Source organism: Haliotis asinina, chromosome 4 (genome assembly GCF_037392515.1).
Source record: "Haliotis asinina isolate JCU_RB_2024 chromosome 4, JCU_Hal_asi_v2, whole genome shotgun sequence".
NCBI classification, from domain to species: domain Eukaryota; kingdom Metazoa; phylum Mollusca; class Gastropoda; order Lepetellida; family Haliotidae; genus Haliotis; species Haliotis asinina.
Window position 1 is genome coordinate 40,103,512 of NC_090283.1, and position 22,474 is coordinate 40,125,985.

General features: G+C 41.4%; 1 protein-coding gene across 1 annotated transcript; it reads left to right on the forward strand.

Moving 5' to 3' along the window:
* Window positions 1-13,691: 13,691 nt before the first annotated feature.
* Window positions 13,692-21,601, forward strand: LOC137281547 (transcription intermediary factor 1-beta-like). The gene is made up of 6 exons (XM_067812846.1): window positions 13,692-13,741; window positions 15,486-16,534; window positions 16,743-16,801; window positions 17,352-17,400; window positions 17,953-18,012; window positions 20,854-21,601. Exons 2-6 carry the CDS (start codon window positions 15,493-15,495, stop codon window positions 21,570-21,572), a joined length of 1,929 nt encoding a protein of 642 aa, XP_067668947.1. The 5' UTR covers window positions 13,692-13,741; window positions 15,486-15,492; the 3' UTR covers window positions 21,573-21,601.
* Window positions 21,602-22,474: the final 873 nt, after the last annotated feature.

A 22,474-nucleotide genomic window follows, 5' to 3' on the forward strand; every position in this document is an offset into this window, starting at 1 on the left:
CATAACAGCTTCGAGTGATTTGATTGGCTAATGCGTGAACTTTGACATTACTGGTAATACTTTCATCACTCATTTCATTCATAATTTTCTTTCAAAAGTTTTCTCACCTGAGAGCATGTAAAACGAAAACACTTTTATGGAATTGGATAAAATTTATTTAGTCTGGTTACTAGCATTATTTTCAATTCTATAATAACTCAAGTTGCTGTAATAAAAGCGAAAATAAAACAATCTATAATAATAAGTAAACAAATACGTCTAGTAGGTCTCTCATAAGTGTAAACAAATATGGCGTCGCCCGTAAAAGTTATTGATTTTGTCAAAATTGAAGGACATTTGGTTGGAAGAGTTGTGAATATTATCAAGACATTGAATACCTTCTGCGTGTATGTTGTCAGGACTGCACACTAACACGCAACATCAAAAGACGAGCGGCGCTCTTGTATCTCTGTCACTGCCACTGTCTGCCGCATCCATTCGCGTCCTCCCGCACAAACATATTGTCACTGCCATGTCTCCCGTGGTTTCTTATGTAGAGGACAAAAGCTCTTCCCAGAATCTGAACACAATAGGCTTGAAATCGTCTTCGTTCGAGATTGTAGGCCGTGTTTTTAGACCCAATTTTTGGTGGAGTCTTCAACATAAACATCGAATCTCGACAAGTGGGAATTCCAAGCCGAGATGAGAAAGTGTCACTGGCATCCCGCGCAAAGCGTCGCCGAATTATTTACAGTAACTCGTCCTCCCATGAAGAACATTAAGCTCAACTATTTGAGACATACAGTTCCCTGTTATTCACATTCATCTTTGCTGTTGAGTTTGCCGAGCCTAATTGAATGCTCCCTATAATCTTCTTCTTTGTGAACACTTCTCAACATAACGACTAACCCAACAGTGATGGCCGACTGAAGTTCAGGCAAGGTCACGTAGTCAAGCTCAAAATATGTACACTTCACATGTGTTTTGATGAATTACATTATTGCTTTTCAAAACAAATCCTCAACTGAAAAGAGTTAAATTTTTATTCTGACTTGGTTCTGTCTTAATTTGTTTATTTTCTTCTGATAAAAGGCGTCGTATAGGAAATACATCGCCTCTACGCAGCGTACGTTTTCCTGAAGTGAAGCGGTTGACATTCCATTCACCAATATGATGTATTAATCCGCGTTACATGGTTCTATATAGGAAAACAAAATGCTGCATTATTTTAACGATGTTTTCAGTTTTAGAACGTGGATAATAAATAGGATACAAAACTCGTTCCCGTTTCATATCAAGTTTATGTCCCTCGTGACAAATCAAAATTATTTCACTCGGGACATATGAAAGAGGAAGCTCGTTTAATATCCTAAAAATAATTATTGAAACCAGTTTAGTTTTAAGATTTAAAGATGTTAGCATGTTTACTTTCAGTGATTATTGGACATGTATGTTGCAGATGCTAGGTGTAGAAGCTACAGACGTGAAACCGGGACGATGACGCCGGTGGCTTTGCAGTGTGAGTACAAACAGATGCTAACTGTCGTCAACATTTGATGAAGTGACTTTGTCCATACTTCATAAACGGTACGTCAGTGAATATCACATGTTAGAAGTGGTCTTCAGTAACACATGCTTGTCTCAAAAGACGGATCGTGTGGTCAAACTTTCTGATTTGCTTGACACATGTTATCGTATCCCAACTGAGTAGACCAATAATCATAATACCGATCACTGGATTATCTGGCACAGATTCAGTTATTAACAGACAGTCGGGATATAACTGAAACTTTGCTGAGTGCGGCGACAGACAACAGGCCAACCAATCCGCAAATCATAAACAGAACAGGTCACTGATTCCGTTTGTAACTGGAGATGTTGTACACAGGATTCTGCACACAGGACGAAGTACTGGCAGTGCAGTATACGGGATGGTTTAACTTTGCTGCTGACTCCTTACCACACTGTATTTACGCTTGGTGGTTCTCTGATGTCCGTTACAGCAGAACAATTACTTTTCTCAATGTTACACCAATATCACAGCAGAGGACATCAGAAATGGGTTTTACACATTATACCCAAGTGGGGAATCGAACCCGGCTTCTCGACGTAACGGGCAAACACTGTAACAACTAGGCTACTCCATAGTTGCAAGCGGTTCCTCCTTAACAGTGTCTAAAACACCGTCCGCTACTTAGAAAATTCATTTAAATATCGTTGACACATTAAACAGATTCTCGTGTTATCTTCTAATGTTCTTTTGTTCATCATAAACTAATCTAGCGCAAATGCCAGCAAATGTCTGATGTGTAAGATGTAAACCGAGAAATATAACAATAGGATGCAAAAAAGATGGGCTTTAATAGATGGGAAGAAAATATACTAAACAATTATTGACACGTATTAAATTCACCACCACGGAAACGGATAATATCGTTTACTAAGTAACAGCACTGGAAGTACCTGATCATTATTCAAGGGCGAAGATTACAGTTTTATTATGATTTATTTATTGTTTAATCAGATGGGCACACTGCTTTTCAGGCACATTCTGTTACTGCTTAAAGGGTATTAGATGTCTCAGCACAGTGAACGAGTTTGTGACCGGCAGGCGGAGAAAGTAATCTGAACGAATACACTTGGTTGCTACAGGTACATTGGCGATTAAGCACGTGCATGTGATCGTGGGGTGAACGCTACGGTTTAACACGTGTCTCGTTGAGCAACACCACCACGATACGATTCGCACGATATATGTAGACGAGACCCTGTTTCCCTCTTGTTTCAAATGAAATGTTCTGGGGGCCCTCCTATATATGCAAATGGGGGTCATTTGTCAGGTCGTGGCTCATCGAATACTTCTCAAGTAAGGACAGATGATAAAGATGGTGTTCACAACATGTGTGTCAAAACGCACATTGATCAACGATACCGTTGCCTCTCTTCTAGCTTCTCCATCTTCTTTTATTTCTCGGTGAATCATTATGAAAAAGTAAAGGATCATGACAAGTTTGAAAACAGAGTTCTAAAAAAACTACGTGGTAACACATGTCACAGTCTAGACACATAACGTGAGAACCTGTGTTCTACACAGCGATTGTGCTCATTCTGGGGTCAGTGGGCGTAGATACTGTGTCTGTTGAACACTCAGATGTTTAAGTATCGTCAACCAGCTGCTCTGTCGGTCTTATTGTTACTGTTTACTAAATGGTATAAGGAGAAGTTTGAGTCTATTTCTGACTACTTGCAGCTAATAAACTCAACGAAAAAATTGTATGTAAAATGCATATGAAAACATTTAAAATAAGGATGCAAGTAATTTTCCTTATCCTGACTCATGCCTCTTATGCTTATCTCCTACCTCTTTGCGAAGATAGTTGAACACTTGAAATCCCGTTGAGGTTATCTTGTTGACACACAGTTACTCATCCACGAGTAGTCATCCTTTGCCTGCCCCGAAAATACATGGTTGTCACATGACTTGCGATGCTTGTTATTCTCTCCTTCGAGAAGGTTAAAGGCAACTATGGTCCTATACAGCGTTTATATCCTTTCAGATTTCGGTTCTTTACACAAAATTTAGACGGCTTTCGGTCTGTATCATTTATCATTACAATGTGAAATTGGTGATAATTTTACATATGTTTTCATGTATGTGTTGTACAACATACATGCACATATGTTGACATGTATTTCATCATGGGAGATTGCATTTGAAATCGTGCACCCTGTGTAGGTATCGGCTGTCTGCGGCTGATCTGCATATATTATGTCCTACATGCACAGTTGTTTGGTCTTTCAGTGTTCGCTGTAACAATTTGTCGGATACTGAATTTAGTTTATATTCGATTACTATTCAGAGATGTGCAAAGTACTAATTACGAATTCACTCTCAACTCATGTCCGGTTAATGGGTTGATAATGCATCTAGGAACTGTATGTTAACTGCTGTTGATGTACATGTTTGTAGTGAATCAACTGACGTACTACATCAGAGGCTACAGCCAAGTCACAGATTAAACCCTCTTCAGACTTGGGGTCATCTAAACGTAAGAAGCTGAAGTCTACATCGTCAAGGACGAAGTATTCAACACCTCAATCTTCGTTGAAAGAATCGTCCTACATCTCATCGAAGTCCTTCAACGTAGACATCTACCATGAGCCTCCTCTTCTATTTACCGAGGTACCAATAACCAGCAAGACGTCTCAGCGTTGAATTACTCCTAGACCTAGAGCAACTGTCACCAGACCATGTTTCACTCACAAACATCTAGCGCATCAACGGGCACCCTCAACACGTCAGATGAATCATCTGCTCACTTACAGCTTCAGCATGCACCACAGAATTTCGACTCTGGACTCTTCATGCAGCAGCCGACCGAAGACATGATGAACATCACCAGGAGGGGCATGCTTTCCAGAGGAAAGGAAACTCCAGTCACCACAGATGACAGCAGCCTTGTTTACTAGATCTGAAGGTGAAATGACACTCTTTGACAAAGTTAGTGAGTGAGTTTAGTTTTACGTCGCACTCAGCAATACTCCAGCAATAGTCCAGCTATATGGTGGCGGTCTGTAAATTGTTTGAACCAGACAATCCAGTGACTAACAATATGAGCAGCGATCTGCACAACTGTGAACCGATGAGATGAGTCAACCAAGTCAGCGAGCACAAGGAGGGGCATTGGATGAATGCTTACGTTCGAGGAATTCTTCACCATCTGCTGCATTATCTACTTGCAGGGTGACCCAGCCAGAGCATTCACACAAGGAGCTTGACAAGGATGACTTCCCAGACAGAGAAATGCCATGAAGATCTTCACCGTCCGTTGTGACGAAGGTCTTTGGAAGAATCTGAGATTGCCAAGTCGGTGAGTACACTCACACGCCTTCAGGGCTCCAACAGGAAGAATTCAATGCCGGATGAAGAAAGTGCCATGTGTGAATGCTTTGGTCAAGAAGATCGACACCGGCAGTTGGGAGGAGGAGGTCTGGAGGGATCTGCAAGCGTCAATGTGGCAAGTGCACTCTGCAAAGGATCATACATGCACTCTCAGCACTTCAATAGGGAGTGTTCGACGTGTGCTTTACCTGGTCACTACGGATTGAGAAACGGGTCGTCATCACTGCTGAAAATGAATCAGCATCCTTGTCAGGAGCATGTGTGCATACATGCGCCAGCACATTCGCGGAAGGTACAGAATTCTACTAGACAACACATGGGGAAGGAACAGAAGGACGTTCACCGAAGGGACGATGCATGGAGAGACACTACTCTGAAGCATTTGTACAACGGTCTGAAATCTGCACCAAAGGCCTTTAATAAGAATCAGAACTTCATCTCCAAGAATGTGATACAGACATCAGCGGGACTTGCTCCCTTAAGGAGTCAAGTATCATGGTCGTCGTGCACCAGGAACGAGGAATTCATCAAATCTTTTCTTAGAGATCCTTGATCGGTTTTGTCGGTCGTCAGTAGAAGACACAGCCACTGTCGCAGAGCACAAGACATGGTTGTGGGTTTTAATGATTATTTTAGGATGCGACACTCCCAGTGACAGCAGTCAATCTGTATCAAAGTGAATGAAACGTGGAAATTGCTTCACAAAATATGTGTAAGATGACGACTGCGTTATCTTAAGTTAAAGAATGCAGACACAACAGCCACCTCCATCAGTATTGAGTGGCGGAAGGTTTCGTGCGCTTTATTTTCGGTTATCTATACACCTGCTCACTGGTGTATCTCCGGGACAAGTCGAACATCGATGGTACAAACAGGCCCAAGTGCTAGCAAGGAAATCACCGCCTGTAACGAATTTCACGAGGATCATTTGGCTACAAAACAGGGGATGGCACATATCTGGAATCTGATTGGTCCACTCTAGACAAAGGCGTGAGCAGAGTGTGTCAGAGTTCACATGACAGGAAGTCGTCTACAAATGTAAACATCCCTTCCGACATAGCAAAACTGACGATTATAAATACACTCGGTTCTCTTAGGGTTGGTGATTGGAAACGAAGTACATATTCCATAACCTGTACGACTGTCTTTATAAATATTCAGCTGATTGGAGTGTGTCTGTAGTTCTGAGCTCGAGCATGCCGTGCACAGAACGGTATCATATTACCGGAAGATTATTGATGAAGTCAGACTTGGATCTGTGGTTCTGCATTCCGGGAAATATAATTCTTAACATCACGGAAGTGTTAGGACCAGATTCAAGCCATAGTAGAGCAAGCACTGCTCTCTCCATTAACACTCCAACAGTGGCTGTGTCTTCTCGGTCTACTCACCTCAGCACAGCACTTGACCAGCTGGGGAAAACTACAGCTACACTCATTACAACTGTTCCTGAATACTCACCTGGACAGTATATATGCGACAACACTGAAACCATGCCTAATGTGGTGGACTCACAGGTCGACGATTTGCACAGGAACTTATTTGCCAGAGTCGGACTGCAACAGTCATCTCTGTTTAGATGCATCGCAGCATGGTTGGGGATGCCACCTAGACAACGAGGCTAGAACTTGGACAAGCCAGGAACGCAATTTGCACATCAATTACTAGTCACCGTACTAAGACATTGGCCGAAAACATTGAGGGACAAACTACTTATGGTCCATACATACAACTGCACAGTAGCGTTCTATATAAACGAGTAAGGACCAACAAGGTCTAACACGCTACTACAGCTAGCCGTTCAACTGTTCGCCATGGCCACATTGAAGGTGCACACATTGCCATGCCAGACATGCCATGCTATCATGTCCAAACCAACTATATCCAACAGGAAGCCTTTCGGCTAGTCAGTCAAGCCTATAGATCACTGTAAATAGACCTACACCCTACTGGCCAGTGAGGGAATGGTTTCAAGTACTCACAGACGAACTAGAAGAACTATTGCTAAAGGTACCAGAATGGAGAAATCGGGACACCAAGCGAGCTAATCATCGGGGACCCATCATCGTCATCCAACTTGTTTGAAGACACGAGGATATTCCACAAGAGAAGCGAAGTCAGTAACTTTGGCACTATGCCGATCGACTCGCACATTATATTTTGACAAATGGATGCGATCTGAGGCGTATGTCAAAGGAAAAACTTTACAGCATGGAAAGCCTCACATCCTCAAGTGGCAGATTGTCATTCACGACAGACACGAAGACTCAAGGGTTCCACAATATCGACTTGCCAGCCAGCACTCAGCTCCACTATCACCATGAAGATAGGGATAAGCTGACAAAGGTGCCAGAATTACTCGCCCTACTGCGCTCGTTCAAGTTGGAGGACCAGCAACAAAAGTTCTAGGCACCAGCTGGGGATCTAAATGTCGTATGATACATACGAACCACTAGACCTGACATAGTTGACACAGAAAATCTGTTTCTGCTTGCTTAAGCAACAGAAGATCAGATCTAAGATGATGTTTTGATGAGGAAAGGTTTGACCCAAAGTGCTGAAGCTAATCTCTATATCCACATGGACACGATAACTCTCACTTCACAAGAAGCAAAGTCTGACATAGGGTCACGCCCTCTGACCCACCACCGGTTAACACGGATTCTGTGAGCATAATAAGCATGAGTCAGGATGAAGGAAAACATGGAATTTTCAGATTAAATTTGATAAGTTACACTTATAATTATGTGACTCATGACGTCAGCACTCCCAGTCGACCTTCTCACCACAGTATCACTGGTCGGGTTTACAAGTCGGAGAGAGTGGAAAACATGGCAAGTCATGTAACCGAGATTGGCTGAAAAGGCAAGGGATACTGCTCGTGGGTAAGTGATTGTACGTCATCTTCAAGAAGGGAACTTCAAAGGGATTTCATGTGTTCCACATGAGTCAGGATAAGTACAAAATTTCAATTTTATCAATTTTATTCAGACAATTTTATTCACCCCGCCATTAAATTCACACTCAGAAATTGGCATATTCAGCGCATTAAACTGTAAACAAAATGTATATTTCCAAGTCCTAAACTAAAAGTGGACGCTGCTCGAGCCAACACATACGTGTGCCAAGTAAGTACAGATGGTCAACTCGTTCCCCACCACGTAACACAGACAAAGCAGCATGTTACAGGAATATCGGGGTACATGTGCCTCCATCCACATCCCCGTTCCTCCATCCCCCAACACACCAAAGTACTTGGAGACACACTCTAGGGTGGGTGTGGTGGGTGGAGGGTTAGGGTATTTTGTCCTTGAGATGGGTGTAGTTGAGGAGAGCCAGGTGGACAGTGGACAGCAAGGCACCTGGTGTGTCAGTGTACAGAGCTGTGGCCTGCACAGGGAGTGTCTCTGTACCAGGGTGTGGCAGCCGGGGAAGGAGGGGAAGTGTTACAACAACACAATGTCTGACACACTTGTTAGACAGGCCACCCTCCACTGTGGCGTTTTACTGGATGTGGTGAGGAGGAGACTCGCTTTCATCGACCTAAAGAGGCAGGTTGTTTTAGCCAAGATGGATGTAGAGTGGAGTGAGCCTCTTCTGTCAATTTTTGGTGTTGGGAAGCCACGTGTCTTTGCAGTCAACATGAAGGTGATAAGTGGAGCCGATATCACCCTGACTGACATAAGAAGTCGCTCATCCTTGACGCTTTGAATTAGACAATAAAACAAACATGACATTGTGTAAACCTGTAAGTGGGACATATTTATATAAACTGTCAAAAGGATTAGAAATCGACATCACACATGTGTGATACCAGTTTTCTCACATGGCTTTCTCATTCCCGGGAGTGTGAGAATGTAAGTGTAGTGACTGAGGCTGACCTATTCATAAGTTGTCCATGTGTTGTTTGTTGTGTACAAGAATGTAACGAGGTCAGCTAAATGTGTTTTTATCAAGTCCTGATAATGTATGTCCATATGTGGTTTCATCTCTGTAGCGGAAATATTTTAATCCCCACATGAACAGTCGGGATGAAATCATTATAGTTGTCAATCCACACACGAAACGTTTGATGTCAGTGAAGAGATGTTGTGAAAGGACATAGAATGTCCTCGTGTAGCTGATGACACGCATATTCAAAAACACAATCAAGTGTGCAGAATCTTTTGTTTCCATGCTTAGATGGCTTTTAATGTCAATAATCAGAGTTTCAAGTATACATTTGAACAGGTTTTGGGTTGAGTGAAGCGGAAATGGCAGATTATAAATGTCTGTGCTAAGACTAAGCAGACACGGTAATGACTAAAGAAAAAATGACAACAGTTTCTGCGTGTTTAGCGGCAGTGATTATTCTGCAGCGCGCAATACATGCACTTTTGTCTTAAACAAAGGCAAGTATAAAGAGTTATATCAGCAACATCAGAGCTTAACATACAAAATATTTCTCCGACTGGATTGTGGGACGGTTGGGTGTTACAAGCGTCTACTCGTCTCCCTGAAGGCCCAGATTCCATTCCCCACATAGGCACAATGCCTGGAGCCCATTTCAGGTGTTCCCCGTCGTGATTGCTGGAATATTGCTAGAAGCGGAGAAAACCATGCTCACTCTGTTAGACTGTTAGAGCTGTTAGACTGTTTTCAAGGACTACAGTGAAAGGGAAGTATGAACTCTGTGTGGGAAGCTGTTCCCGAACATGTTTTCACACTTCTCTCTCCATGCTTATGTTGCTGATGTCTGGATTGTCTGGTCCGATATGGAAACATAATTTTTTATCCAGTGAAGTGTAATTCAGTTCTTTTATGGATACGAAGATTTTGTTTTGCGCTTTTATAAAGAAATAAACATGAGATAAGCACAGAGATTTACTGTATGGCAATATTCAGTCTTAAACAACGGTATATCTGGGAAGAAGAAACATTACCTGATATAGTCATAATTCAATGTTGCTTTACGTAAGAGTTAATAATTTGATGTACAATTTCACACCAGTGCTAGTATTTGTGAGATGTATCTGAAGCATGTTGTAAATAATCTGTCAAGCATAAATTCGAGTAAGACGGCAATGGTTTCACAAGTTGGAAAATGTTTGTTTTAAGAAATAATACTAAAACAGGTGGTCATACACTTATAGAGAGTCAGTCATGAAATGATCGGCTTGCGAATGTGGCCGAAGTTTATCGAAACCTACAGCATAGAATCAGGTGTAATTTATTAATTGGGTTATTAGTAATGTGATCATAACAGAATTGTATATAGCCACGCCTTCAACACCGTGTTATTATTGCGTGTCGGAGTCATGTCGGTAGAGAAACTAAAGTGATGCAAGTCTCTTGTGCTTTCTACTTTGGTGATGTTTTCAGGACGATCGGGGTTTCGCTCAAATGACCACTTGCAGGAACACTGAGATCATCTGGAACTGTCTCAACGTGTGTATTGTACGTCTGAACATATTTGTCAACTGTAAAGGCCAGGCCCGGATACGCTGACAAGTTAACACATGTGCTCCAACCGCCTTTATGGAATTTTTTTTTCTATTCAACATAAAACTGTTGTAGCAGTTGTTTTGTAATGTTGCAGTGGTATTTGTAAAAAATGTTTCACAACGAGACCAGCTATGCAGTCAAAGGGAAGTAATTCTGAGCTGGAAGCTGTGACGGAACCTATTTTCACTCTACTGCCCTCGTGTGGGTTGGTTGTTGGCTTTGTTCCTTCACGCCGCACTCGGCAGTGTTTTAATTATATCGATGGTCTGTGAATAATCGAGTTTGGACCTGCCAATCCAGTGATCAATAACATGAGCATCAGTCTACACTGCTGGGACTCCATGACAAATCAACCACGACAACAACCCTGACTACCCTGACAGCCTTCTACGACAAGCATGAGTTGATGAAGACCTGTTCTGAACCGGTGCCCCATGTAAGTATAGCCACTTGTAAATAGAAACCTTTATACAAGATGTCATTGGCCTATATTCACAATATTAGTGTCCATTTTAAGATGTAACTCGTGATATATTTTGAATTACACCTTCATGGTAAAGTACATATTCTGAACCATCGGGGTTTCCATTTTTTAATACAGATTCAAACCCAAGTTCTTGCACACCGTCTGTGCTTGTCGATACAACCAACAGAACGGTGTGTGGTGGTAAAGAGAATTATCATCCAAAGGCATGTCTGTTTAGACGAAATCATCATAGCATACATGTAAATTTAATTATTTTTACAGAAAACGATAAACTAGCTTCTAACCTGTAATAATTAAATGTGTTTTCTTTGTTGCTGGAAAACTCCTCGGTAAACAAAAGTATAGTGAGTGAGTGAGTTTAGTTTTACACCGCACTCAGCAATATTACAGCTACATGGCGGCGGTCTGTAAATAATCGAGTCGGGACCAAACAATCCAGCGATCAACAACATGAGCATCGATCTGCGCAATTGGGAACCGATGACATGTGTCAACCAAGTCAGCAAGCCTGACCACCCGATCCCATTAGTCGCCTCTTACGACAAGCATAGTCGCCTTTTATGGCAAGCATGGGTTGCTGAAGGCCTATTCTACCCCGGGACCTTCACGGGTCAACAAAAGTATAACCAGCACCCATTTTAGCATAGTGAAATGAATGAGTATACACTTTCAGGTCATTGTAAGACAATCTGTGATAATTCGGCTTCGAATTGATCTTCAGCAACTCACGAGAGGCGACAAACTGGATTGGATGACTTGGCTGACACGTGTACATCGCATCCACATTGGGTAGACCAGTGCGTACATCGGATGACTTGGTTGACACATGCCAACATATCCAAATTGGGTAGACCAATGCGTACATCGATTATGTTGATCACTTAATTGTTTGGTCGAGACTTGTTTAGTTACGGTCCGCTGCCATATGGGGGAAGATTGATAGGTACGGAGTTAAGCAACAAACAAACAAACAAAATACACTCATGCAGTCAATGATGGTACCAGGATGTCACCGTGCTAACAGCTTGTCCTAGACACCACTGAACCCACAATGAACCCAAATCTCAGAAAACAGCAACGACAGCAACGACACATCCAAGAACAAGGATATCCAGTTATAAGGTACAACTATGATCATTATGAGGCAAAGGCTCTTGAAGTACTCTATTAAAGGAAATCGCCAACACAAGACAGCATTCAGTTTCCATAATCTGCCGAACCACTGAATGTGTTTAGTTTGACACTTTGCAAATATTTCGGCAACATCACGGCGAGAGACACCAGAAAGTGAAGTTGACCTGATTAAGAAATCGAGCCATTGTCTTCAGAATGAAAAGGAATGCTTTAACCCTTTACGCTACCTTGTCGGGAGTTAAAAGAGATCGTGTAAATAGATCGCCAGAGATCATTGATGACATCAGGTGTTCCCGAAAGAAAATAACTTCAAGCCAAATTGAAGCCCGACAGTAAAACAGAACGTATGTGGACGTGACGTAAGCGGCACACGTAAAGCTAATTTGCCCCGTGTGTGCGTGTGCGTGTGCGTGTGCGTGGGCGTGGGCGTGGGCGTGGGCGTGTGTGCTCTTTAAGGCCACTCTCAGTAATCTTCCAACTTCATGACGGCAGTCTGTAAACACTTGTGTCTGGACCAAGCAATCCGGTGAACAGAATTAATAAGCATCTACGCAGCTGGTCACTTCTTACGACAAGCAAGAGTTGCTGAAGACAACGTGTTACAGTATATAAACATAGCGATGTCAGTTTTGTGGGGAATTGGTAAGGCTTGTGATAAAAAAAATATGCTTTGAATAAAAATCTGGAAGATATTTTCGCAGCAAAAGAGAAATTCTAAAACATGCTGACAACAGGATGAGTCCAGCTTCACATTGAAGCACTGAAAATGCAAGCAAACAAAGGCAGTCACAATTTAGTCATTGATGACCGATGAAATAACGCTGAAGTCGGATGTCCCTGTCAGCTGGTTGTATACTCATGCTCTAATAGTCGATTAAGTTATGCTCTGTCGGCAACTCCCTCAGAATTCACACCAGTTGGCAATGAAGGGAGGTAACTCTGTTAGGCTTATCTCGACTCATGCAATTCTATCAGCCTGAGATAGAAGTACGCAAGGCACACTCTCTGAGACAAAATTGCACGTTTTGTTCGAACATAAAAGAATCAAATTATACAAATGTTCTATTGTTTACTTACAGATCATGTACGAACAAAACCTGTATATTTAGCGTGTGTGAGTGTATTTGTGTTGGGTGTGTGTGTCTGTGTGTGCTTGTGTGTTTGTGTGAGAGGGGGGTGAGAGATAGAGAGAGAGAGATGGTTGTGTGATCTGTTTTGTTAAAATGAATCAGAGCAGTATTCGCTACGAGAGGAACAACTGGAGAAGTTGCGGGCGATATCAACACATGGATCATTATATACTCGGGTATCGTGCCATGTATCTTGAAACATCAAGCATCTTCACCATGAGCAAATAAAAGGTTAAACTATTCAAGTGAAAAGGTACTGCAACTGTACAAAACTTTTGAAGCTACATGTGTCAGTATCGTTTGCAGAAAAATACAACGTATCATTTTGAATTTATTCATTTATCAAAATAATTCATTGTGTTGCGTCATAGTTGCAGAATGCATACCTTGGTGGAATTTTTTTATTAGAGTAGATATTGTACAGGGCAGTCTTAACACATGTCATGAGTACATAGTACAAGTTGTGATTTTTTATCTCAATATAACGTGCAGTGCATTTACTCCAATTTATAAGACGTCCATGTCAATGCATAATGCAACATGCTACTATTCATTTCCGATAACGCTCGCGCATAAAGATATGACCGGGAAGTGACATGTACAGCAAGGAAGCCGGACCTCCAGGTAGGTGTGTCCTGTCCTGTCTCAACACATCCCAGTAAAACTGTCTTGATATACATATAATTACAATCAAAATAAAACTTGCGTAGATTGTAGACGATTATCTACTTATGTCGTAATTTAAGCGTATACAGTCAAGCGTCAAATCAAACGTATAATCCTATCATTGCCAGTCCTATTTCAGACGCCATTACCAGCAGTGTGCTTCGCTGGATCCGTTCAATTTTACACTTTAAAATCAAAACCATATGTTTTGACTTTGTGGCAGGAGCGTTGTTTACAAGGAGTAACCTGTAGTTGTGACATGACGTTGAAGTATACAATATCGTCGCTATGAATGTTTACAAGGGGTCGTAAACGGGGCAACACGACAGTTAGTTTTAGGTTAACAATGCTGCATGTCACAATGACCTAAACACCAGGCGATTGTGCAGAAGTGTATGTAGGTCGGAGTTGCGGCTGGGATTACAGCACAATGTGTGCGAGGTATACGGGTGGAGCATTTGTGTAATTTGGAATATTCGTTTGATATGTGTTTAAAACGACACGCATGGAAAGCACGGGGGGGGGGGGGGGGGGGGGGGGGGGGGGGCTTGATTATTTTAAATCATTGATAGCAGAAGTTTTATTTAAAACTGTTAGGGTGCTTAAAATGGGTGTAAAGATAAAAAAGAATTGTATGTACTGGTGGATTTGTTGGATTTGTGAGCCAGGGTGGATAGTGTATACTGATAGATATCACACAGTGTCCGAGACTGGGGTTACGATGTGGTATATGGTGTACATACAGGGTTGGGTGGAGTGTCACAGATAGGGGTTAATGTTTTATTAAGATGTGTACATACAGAGGTGGGTGGGGTGGATAGTGTATGCTAGTAGGTAGCTGGTGTGGGTGACAGGAGTAAAGTGAATCGTGTCTGAGTGTTACGGGTGATGTGAATCGTGTCTGCATGTAGAGAGACATGTGAGTGTTACGGGTGATATGAATCGTGTCTGCTTGTAGAGAGACATGTGTGTGTTACGGGTGATATGAACCGTGTCTGCTTGTAGAGAGAAATGTAAAATATGTCCGCTGGTCGATAACTAAATATGTTGGATATACGGGTGAAGTGAATAGTTTCTGCTGGTACATAGGTGTTGGTCATACTACAGTGAAAAGTGAACAGTGACTGTTGTTAGGTGTCAAGTGTGGATGATACGGTCGAAGTGAATAGTGTGTGCTGGTCCGTTGTATGTGTGTGAAGTACGGATGAAATCAGTTATATCTGCTGGTAACCAATACACAGTATAAAAGTTACTGATGGACTGAATAATGTTGGATATAAAGATGAAGTCAATAAAGTTACCAAGTAGATAAAAAAATGCATTTGGGGCATTCAGATCATGCAAATAATGTCTGCTGATAGATAATGCAATGGTGGCATAAAGAGATGGTGTAAATGGTTTATACTGGAATAAAGCCATATGTGTTGGAGGTTCAGATAGAGTAAAATTGTGTATACTGTGATGTGAACAGGACAGTAAATAACGCCTGGTTAAACACTGTATACTCTATACTGTAGCGGTATCTCCTTGATTAACAAGACATTTCAATGGGACTTTAATAATCATGGCTATAATATATTGTTGCTATACTTTAAAAGTTCATTAAGTGCTTCGGTGCAATACACGTGTTTTCTTTGAATTAATGTGAGATTCATGTGAAGTGCAATCGATTGCATAGAGAGATCGATATTATCTGTTTCAGAAGTAGAATGGACGCCTTCCCCAAGTGTTCTGTCTGTCACCAAAAGTTTACCCTGAAAGGCCCCGCACCCTACCTACTGCCCTGTCTACACGCCGTGTGTGAGACATGTGTGACATCTGGAGCTGGTGGTGTCATATCATGCTCTACATGTCACAGGAAGGTCAACCTCACAAACACAACACTCCTGAAAGATGTAGTGAGACAGAAGGAAATATACTACCTGACTGTCAAACATTGCCCTACAGAGCTTCTCTGTACAAATGATGACGGAAACCAGGCTGTGTGTTGGTGTCCAGAGTGTGAAGAGTTTCTCTGTGAATACTGTCAGAACATGCACAATCGTTTCAAAGCTACCAGAATACATGTTGTTGAAACACTTACGGATACCACACCGGGAAGCATGCATACTAAACCAGTTTGCAAACTTCACAGCCCTTATCCTCTTGAAGTTTTTGACAAGAACTGCAATATTTTAATCTGTTACAAATGCAGCAGACTTGGTGACCATGCCGGGCACGACGTTGGTGATGTAGATGTGGCTGCTGATGCTGCTAAAAGACGGATAGAGCAACATGAGAAGAGCGTGTCTACACATCATACTCGTCATCAAACATATCTGAAGAGCATCAACAAGGCCGTGAATGACACAAAGAAGACAAGCAGTGCTCTGAAGGATACCATCCACCACACGTTCCACTCTCTGAGGACACAACTCGATCAAAGAGAGAAGGAGCTGATCATTGATCTGGAGAATCAGACAAGACAGGAACTGTCAAATCTCCACACCGAGCAAGTTACCTCTGAAGGTGAGAGTGAGCGTTGCAAGTGGACCTCAGACTATATCAAGACCGTACTCGGATATGCTTCAAAGTCGGACTTTCTGACACTGGAGAGTTCAATACAGGACGCAACAATGACGCACCTCAGATCAGTTCCACTGAAGATGAACGAATCACCTGCAACCGGTTTCAACACAAAGGGCCTTGATAAACTTAAATCCGATATATCCACATTTGGGTATGTCAATGCATATGGCTCAGTAGCAACAGGTACTTGCTTACACTGTATATCAACATATATATATCAAATCTTTCTTACTGAAGCTTTGTCAAGAGTATATCAGGAGTAAACAGTTTGTGCCCTTTTTGTGGAAAATTACTTTATGTAACTTTGAGATGGTATGATCATTTTTGATCTATAATTTTCATACAACATCACACTGAACCGTTAACTATTTGATTTGTAATGCTTTGACAGACAAAGGAACACAGACAGTTGGCTGTCAGCTAGCTGATGCTGAGAGCATACACCAGCATGTAAGTACCTCCTAATTTGCGAAACACATAGTCGGCCTAGCTATATTCTTGATTTCCAATGTTTGAAAACCTTCTAATCAATTTTGAAGAAATCGTTAACAAAAGCCATATACAAAATTTGCCATCTGTGGGTAATGTGTTTACCGAGATTTTAGTCAACATTCTAATATGTTTCTTGCATATTGTGTTCTCTGACGTGTGTGTTGCACTTTTTGCTGATCATGTGGTTTTGGGGGGGACATACCAAGATACAAAGAGTCATACAAAATGGGGATCGAGAAGCTGGAAGATAGCAAAACCATTTTGCTTGGGGTTGACAAATAATATGTTGAGAAATAAACATTGTATCATATTCTAGGTGAAGCCGACTATTTCCCACACTCGTATTATTGTTCCCAAGGTATGTAATTACAACAATTTATGATGAACTCTGGACATATGTGCCTTGTTCACTGTACGGTAAACTGACGCAAGTGTGTCTGATTTTTAGTAAACCTCTTGTTCTTTAAAACATGAATTGTGTCATTAATGTGTTTCCTTTTATTACAAGCTGGAATACTTGGAGGTTCCTAACGATCCAACACCACTACCAGGGTTTGGTAAGAATATCTTTGACAGCATTTAAATACTTTAGTATGTAAACTCTGTCTGACCTGTTCCACCACTTCAGAAGATAAAAGTGGACAGAAAATGTGTGTTGGTAGATGTTGTGGTATGTTCAGTACAATTTGTACCCCGATCTTTAAACCAAGTATAATTCTTAAAGGCACACTGTCACACGACACCTTTCTAAAACAAATGCTATGCATTTTCTCAATAAAACTTTCGATCCGCCCTCAAGGAAGCTACCGAATATGTATTCGCTCCATAATTAAGTATTTATATAACAATGTTAAATTGTACGGAGAAATTAAACATTCTGTGTAATTTATGGCAAGTGTTCTCTGTTCGGAAGCTGTTTACTTTGAAGTTTCAATGATCGATTTAAGGAAGGTCGCAAGGGAGTCTTTAAGTCTTTAAGTCTTTAATTCCAAAATGTCGGACATTGTGCCTTTGACACTAAATCTAGTTTTAACAGTTAAGTATGGAAAAGCACGTCTTGTTTCTATTCTAAGCGATTCTGCGACTTGTAGCGAAAATGTTTGCTGCAGATGCTGGGTGTGAAAGCTACAAACGTGAAACGGGGACGATGACGCCGGTGGCTCTGCAGTGTGAGTACAAATGATAAATGTCTTCAGCACATGATGAGTGAGTGAGGGAGTATGGTTTTGCTTGAAGCAATATTCCATTAATATCACGGTGGGGAAACACAAGAAACTGGCTTCACACACTGTACCCATTTGGGAAATCGAACCCGGTCTTCGGCGTGACAAGCGGACGCTTTACCACGAGGTCAATACTTGATGAAGCGTTGTTGTAAGCATTATTGGTTAGCGATTGGCGAGAGTGACTGCTGTATAAACACTGGCTGTTGCACACCTGATGTCGTGCACGAGATGAAATGCCCTGTATACGGGACGACGTACCGGGCGTACTGTCAACGGAATGCTTAACCGGACAGGCTGTACAGGCGATGTGACGCTGCTGCTGGATCCCTTCCACACTGTACTTAGAGTTTGGTGTTTCTCTGAAGCATAATGTAGTAACAGATATCGTTATTTAACAAACAGCTGAAACTCGAAGCATCCCCAACAGCCCTGCTAGGATGTAACGTTCTGCCCTTTCCACCCAAAGTATAGAGAATTCGGTGTAGTGATTTTCTTTGCGTTATAAGCATTGGACATGTTGCTGTTTTGGGGATTGTTTTTGTTTAGCTTTTCTTTTATTTTCTATTATTTGTTTACTATTTTTTCTTTCTTTCTTTTCTCTAGGCTCTTGTTGTTATTGCTTTTCTTTCGTAGAAGTTTTAAACAGGGCTAAGTACTAGGTTTGTAGAAATACCTTTATTTCTTTCAACACATGACTTCAGTTGAGGGTTTATGTACTAGTAGAGTCTATATGTAACGATAAGATGAAAAGTGGCCAGCCCTAGCAGCCTTCGGTGAATCTGCATTATTGTTCAAAAGACATACAGGCAGATGTAATTCGATTCTTTTTTAATGCAAGGAATGGAATGTTATGCATGTTCTGTGAATTACGGTGTATTTCAGATCAGGGTGAAAAGGAAATATTTTCAAAAGTGTGACTTGTTCTACTTAATATGAAAGGTGCACTGTTCTTCAAGATACTTGTCACATATGCCGTTTAAACAATATAAAAATAATATGAACACAATATCTAATGATGATTGTGGCCACATAACATTTAAAGCAAATATGTAAACAGTCTCCAACAGTTGCTCATGACATCGATGACTGGCATAAAAATCAGAGTTGTTATATTATCATTATTCACATAACTTATTCATCAGACAGAATGAACTGAAACTGTTCCTTTTTTGCTTGTCGATTTCACACAGATTCATGCATATCATGGTATATCAGACATCTGTGATGATTTTCGTTGATTCTGTGTGTCAGATGGAAAGCCGAGGGGAAAATCCAGACATCTGGAGCTCTTTCCACGTGCACCTTATTCCATAAGACCTACCAACCGACCTTTTTATCAAATATGTCATTTGTTGTCAGTCGTTTTAAACAATTCCACGAAAACTTATAAAGCAATATTTAACGATGAATGTGGCCAAATGGCATATGCGAATCCTGTAGACAGTTTATGGCACTTTCTTTCCATGTTACGAATTGGACGTAAACGTTAACGTTGTGGCTGATGCCAAAATTTGGAGTGATGTCAGATGATGTTCCCGTTTACAGGGGGCGTCCCTGTCACTGCACGCCCCAGAACGGTTGAGATTTTTTTCGCATTTAAAGGCTATGAAAACAAATATTAAGTGTACCCGTGAATTATGTTTTGTCTTAATCAACCCATGCGACTGACTAATAGCAGCTCGCTGACTTGTTTGACATTTGTCATAGATCCCATTTGCGCAGATCGATGCTTATGAGTTTGAACACTGTATTGTCTGGTCCAGGCTCGATCATTTACCTGGAGTGTTGAGTGCAGGGTTTAACAACAGTCAACCAGCCAACCATAATTATAGTCAGTTATAGCTCAGCTTCCTCTTATTGGGCTTTATCAAAACTATGAACGGCGGTATCGCGTCAGCTGGTAGTAAACGAGAATTACATAAACAGGAGCAGAAACATGAATTTGCTCACCAATGCAACGACGGAAGGTTCACTTTACACGCACCATGATATTCGCAAAAGTTAAAACTGGAAAAGCTTAACTGGCCCAGTTTAGTTTAAAACGATTCCATCTTTATAATGTCCTAACAAATGTCCTGGCACAGAAAATTTGGTTAACTATCTTTAACAGTTTGGGAAAAGATCTCATCAGAAAATGTTTATTTATATATCATAAACATAAATTGTTATAAAAAGAAAAAAAAGAAAAAAACATGTTAGAGCACAAGTCACAGTCCATACACATAACCCGACAACCTGTATTCCGCCCAGTGAGTGTGTTCAGACTGTTGTCAGTGATTGATTGAAGCGGACGTAGAAGTTACCTGTTAATACTGGGTCTATTGAACACTCAGATGTAAAAATATCGTCAAACAACTATTTTGTCACTCTCATTGTTTACTAAATCGTATAAGAAGAGTTTAGAATACAAACAATGATAGTTTTATCCTGATATGAAGTTTATACAAATGTGTTTTCAGGCGGCAAATGTCTATTTCTGACTGCAGACAGCAAACCAGCTCAACTAACAATTTCTGACAAAATGTTTCATGGAGTGTTTATTTCATTGTCAATCAGTGTAAAATTGCATGAAAAACATTTAGAATAGCCACACAAATATGTTCCCACCGTCATAATATCTATTTATATCACAGTTATGACACAATTCACACACAGACGAAAATGGCAGCCGATATTCAGTGCGTTGTTTTGTAAACATTGAAACGAGGTTGACAATAAAATGTCTAATTTGTTGGTCTGTAGTTCGGAAATTTGTTAAACTGTAGACAAAATCTATATTTCCAGGTCCTCAACTACAACTGGACGCTGCTCGAGCCAACACAGACAGGTGCCACGTAACTACAGACGGTCAGCTGGTCAACTCGCCACCCGTCACACAACACAGACACAGCGGCAGGTTACGGGAATATTGGGGTACATGTGCCTCCACCTCCATCCCCCTTCCTCCATCCCCTTCTACTGTCACCCCTGCCCCCCCCACCCCACAGTACTGGGATACACAGTCTAGGGTGGGTGTGGTGAGTAGAGGGTGTCCTGTCCTGAAGGTGGGTGTGGTGGTTGGAGGGTTGGGGTGGCTTGTCCTGGAGGTGGGTGTGGTGGAGGAGAGTGAGGTGGACAGTGAGAGGTATGTTTGTCTACAGCCCCGCTCCTGGTGTGTCCGTGTAGGGAGCTGTGGCACACACCGGGGGAGTCTCTGTACCAGGGTGTGTCAGGAGGGGAAGGAGGGGAAGTGTTACAGTAACACAATGTCTAACACACTCGGCACACAGGCCACCCTCCACTATGGCGTTGTGCTGGATGTGGGGAGGGGGAGACTCGCCTTCATCGACCTGGACAGAGAGGTTGTTTTAGCCAAGGTGGATGTTGAGTGGAGGGAGTCTCTTCTTCCCGTGTTTAGTGTAGGGCGGCCAGGTCGCTACACAGTCAACATAAAGGTGATAAGTGGAGCAGATATCACTATGACTGACACCAAGAAGTCACTTATCTATGACGCCTTGAATTAGACAATAAAATAAACATGACATTGTGTAAACATGTAAGTGTGACTTATTTATTTAAACTGTCAAATATAATTGTAGTGATTGAGGCGGACGTGTAAGTTGTCTCTCTATGTGTTGTTTGTTGTGTACAAGAATGTAACGAGGTCAGCTAAATGTGTTGTTTTTCTACTTGACTGGATTCTGTAGGATGTTACAAACATTTTGCATCCCCACATGACTATTGTTATGATTATTATTCTGCAGTAGTTAACCAGTTTACCATAAATTTCATATTTGTCTGGGAAATGGCACAACAAATAACCGAATGCACAAATTCATCAAAAGTTGTTTCAGATCATGAATTTATTACCATATTTGGTTTCTACTCTGTAATATAAATATTTTACATCCCCACATGAACAGCTGTGATGAAATTATTGTAGTTGTGAATCCACACACGTCACATTTGATGTCAGTGAAGAGATGTGGTGAAAGTGATTGAAGCGGACATAGAATGTCCTCGTGTACGTGGTGAGACGCATATTCAGAAACACAATCAAGTTAACGAAATCTGTTGTTTCTCTAATTAGCCTGGTTTTATTGTCAGTAAGAAGTGTTTCAAATCTACACTTGAACATATTTCGGGTTTAGTGAAGTTGATATGACAGATTAAACACTACACAGACACAGTAATGACTCAGGGGAAAAAATGAAAAAATTTCTGCGAGTTTAATGAGATTATTTATCCTGCAGTGACCAACACATGCACTACTTACTTAAAGCAAGAACAAGTATACAGAGGTATATCAACGACATCAAAGGTTAACAATCATTATATTTCTCCGACTTGATTGTGGGGGCAGTTGCACGGGCTACGGTCAAAGGGAAGTAACTCTGTGCGGGATGCTGCGACCGGAGGAATATCG